We start from the raw sequence: 3,762 nt of genomic DNA on the forward strand, positions 1-3,762 counted from the left end.
TGTGCTTGTGTTGTGAGGTGCTCTTATAAACTTAACTACTGACTTCACAAATCGATATTATATTAATAATTAACTTGTTTGCAGATCATTGCAATTGCCCTGCACAGTGGGGAGGACCACGATGTCGTGACTATCGCCAGTGCTCGTCTGTTGGTTGTCACGACAACGGCGTATGTGTTGCCATGCCGTGGATCAACGACCATGAGTGTATTTGTCATTGGGGGTGGGAGGGGTATAGTTGTGATGTCATAATGGATACTCTGAGTGGATACTCATACCTGCAGTTTGTTGGGAGTTCGTATTTGAGGTAAGTGACTCGACAGTGAGCATGAAGTGTATGAATACACCATGTGTGTCTGGTGTATAAAAAGACACCCATGTTATAACTCGACAGTGAGCATGAAGTGTATGAATACACCATGTGTGTCTGGTGTATAAGAAGACACCCATGTTATAACTCGACAGTGAGCATGAGGTGTATGAATACACCATGTGTGTCTGGTGTATAAGAAGACACCCATGTTATAACTCGACAGTGAGCATGAGGTGTATTACAGATTGACCACACCACAAAACTCCACCGAAACTTTTTTGTCGTTTTCGTTCAAAACGAGAAAAACTGACACAATGATTCTCTGGTTGGGGGAATCCCGATCTTCAGAAGATGACCATTTGGCCGTGGGAATGAAAAACGGTCGAATCATGGTGAAATTACACTTGAACTTTTACTGCTTTTTCATCATTTTAATTTCTTAAAATGCTGGTTTGGCCCATTTTTCTGTAAAAAGTTTTTTTTGCATTCATGCCTCTTACCAAGAATTTAAGGGGGTGACAGGTTCGAGGCTCGTCACTGCTACCATGGTGGACATGTGTCCTTGGGCAAAACACTTAACGAAAATTGCTCCAACCCAGTGGTCACCAAAGGGTTTTCCAAATTATCTGCCATACATAAAAAATTTCAAAATAATTTACCTATGTGTTAACTCGTAAGTGAGAACGGGGTGTATGAGACAGAACACCCATGTTAAAACGACTGTTGTTGCCCCGCCGTGCGAGGATAACGAAAGTTAATTGTTTTTAAAAAAAACATAAATTTAATTTTGCTCTAATATTCCTATTTATTAAATACAAGATTTCTATTACCATTAGGTGTCAGTGCAGCTCGGTTACGATTTCGACCACAAAGAAACAAACATGACGTCAGCGTTTTATAACGATGACAAATGGCATGATGTCATGATGACTCAGCATGGAAGAAATGTTGACGTCATTGTCGATAAAATGGAACAACTTAATTTATTTGTTAAAGTAAGTTAAGTTGTTTTAAATTCTTTTTTTTTTTTCAAAAAAATTAATTTTATTTATTTATTTGAAAATGATAATATTTAATGGCGAAGATCATGTTATTAGAACAACAAAGAGAAGGGATTTAACAACAAAAGAAAGTATGAATAAAAAATACCGATCAAATGTATAGGAAAGAGCTTTTCAAAAATAAGCGGCTATTTATTTTTCTGCTAGGGTTTGTATAATAAAAACAAAAAAAATCAAAAAACTTTTTTCAAAGGTTCCATTTGATCAACTTGACGCTCATGTTTTAAACATTGGAAGTTTTGGCCACAAGAGGACTGTAGAGAGTTCAACTTACCAACTTTTTTCCTCCCCATTTGAAGGCTGTTTCGGAAATTTAAGTTTTTTTAAAATTGGAAATTTTGTTTCTTGGGAGGACGCTGTAGTTGCTGAAAATTTATTTTCCTGTTCGGACTGAAATAACTTATTCATGGTTGCCACTCCCATGCTCGCTGTCGAGTTGCTGAAGCTATTGCAGTGTGTGGATAAGCAGACATGACTTTTGGTTGGTTTGGTCATTTATATTCTCGTGGGTGAGAACTTAAGTGACTTATCCATGGTTGCCACTCCCATGCCCACAGTCGAGTTGCTGAAGCTATTGCAGTGTGTGGATAAGGATTATCTGAAGGTCACTGTCGAGTCTTCTTACACACCAGACACACATGGTGTATTCATACAACTCATGCTCACTGTCGAGTTATAACAGGAGTGTCTTCTTATACACCAGACACACATGGTGTATTCATACACCTCATGCTCACTGTCTAGTTATAACATGGGTGTCTTCTTATACACCAGACACACACGGTGTATTCATACACCCCATGCTCACTGTCGAGTTATAACATGGGTGTCTTCTTATACACCAGACACACATGGTGTATTCATACACCTCATGCTCACTGTCGAGTTATAGCATGGGTGTCTTCTTATACACCAGACACACATGGTGTATTCAAACACCTCATGCTCACTGTCGAGTTATAACATGGGTGTCTTCTTATACACCAGACACACATGGTGTATTCAAACACCTCATGCTCACTGTCGAGTTATAACATGGATGTCTTCTTATACACCAGACACACATGATGTATTCATACACTTCATGCTCACTGTCGAGTTATAACATGGGTGTCTTCTTGTACACCAGACACACATGGTGTATTCATAACACCTCATGCTCACTGTCGAGTTATTATGTGGGTGTCTTCTTATACACCAGACACACATGGTGTATTCAAACACCTCATGCTCACTGTCGAGTTATAGCAGAGACATCAAACAAAAACCTTGACTTGAAAACCAGGAATATTATTCAGGACTTTGAATAAATCTTTCTCATTCACGATCTGTCGATACACTTTACCCAAGTAGTCGGGCTTTGTTGATCTTTGAAGAAATGTAACTCGGATTTTTCCAGGGATTGGCCCTTTCTGTAATGTTAGGGTAAAACAAATAAAAGACAGCGGTTTTGGATTCGATTCTAGGCCAGGGTAGAAGAACAAGGCACCCTAAGTTTAGAAGTTAAAGAACCAGGAAGCCTAGGTTCGAATCTAGGCCATGGTTTAAAAACCAGGGATTTTGATTTCGAATCTACGCTATGGTTAAAGAACCAGGCACTCTAAATTAAATCTAGATCAGAGTTGGAGAACCAGAAGTCCTAGGTTTGAATCTAGGTCAGAGTAGATGCTCCAAGGATCCTAAGTTCAAATCTAGGTGAGGGTTGCAGAACCAGGGGCACTGGGTTCAAACCCAGCCTTTAAAATACCTGTGTCACGTTCATTCTATGCAGAAAGAATTGAGAAAAAGATTTCATCATTCCCGATCCAGAGCAGTTTTCACCCTGTGGTAGTATATAGAAGGTGGGGTAAGATGGGACATCTTTTTAATCTGTTTCTCGTCCCATTTGATAGTAAACAAAATAAAATTCAAAGAATTATAAAACCGTATCCTCTCGACTTCGATATACCGTTGTTAATAGTTTAAAACACGATCGGGATATTTGGATATTAGGTGCCAAAAGTGTCCCACCTCCCCCACAGTACTATATTAGTTGAATACAGGCGTAAAAGCGTGTATCGGGCGCCGTGGTACAATGGTAACAGCGTATGTCTCTAGCATGAGAATACAAAGTTCAAGGCTCACCGACGCTACCTTTGTGGGCGGTTGCGCACGTTTAATATATAATTCCAGTGTTATTACGTCGGTCGTTCTTCAACACGCGAGGATAAGTAAGTTTGATTCATTTATTCTTAGGATCCTATTCGTAAAATAGACGGATTTTTCCAATGTACAAACAAATCTTAATTGGTTGTTCTTCTTACGGAAAGTCTAGTTTTATCAATTTCGCAATATCCGGGCACTACGTAACAATCTCTGAACACGATTCCTTGTGACGTCACAGAAGCG

At 39.2% G+C, this 3,762-nt stretch overlaps 1 protein-coding gene across 1 annotated transcript; it reads left to right on the forward strand.

The window, feature by feature from the left end:
- The first annotated feature begins 6 nt into the window (after window positions 1–6).
- On the forward strand, window positions 7–1,817 carry LOC108950768 (protein eyes shut homolog). Its single transcript, XM_026839772.1, has 4 exons — window positions 7–307; window positions 558–705; window positions 1,150–1,308; window positions 1,568–1,817. Exons 1-4 carry the CDS (start codon window positions 183–185, stop codon window positions 1,766–1,768), a joined length of 633 nt encoding a protein of 210 aa, XP_026695573.1. The 5' UTR covers window positions 7–182; the 3' UTR covers window positions 1,769–1,817.
- Window positions 1,818–3,762: the final 1,945 nt, after the last annotated feature.

The sequence above is a fragment of the Ciona intestinalis genome, unplaced genomic scaffold, assembly GCF_000224145.3.
Source record: "Ciona intestinalis unplaced genomic scaffold, KH HT000910.1, whole genome shotgun sequence".
Lineage (NCBI taxonomy): Eukaryota > Metazoa > Chordata > Ascidiacea > Phlebobranchia > Cionidae > Ciona > Ciona intestinalis.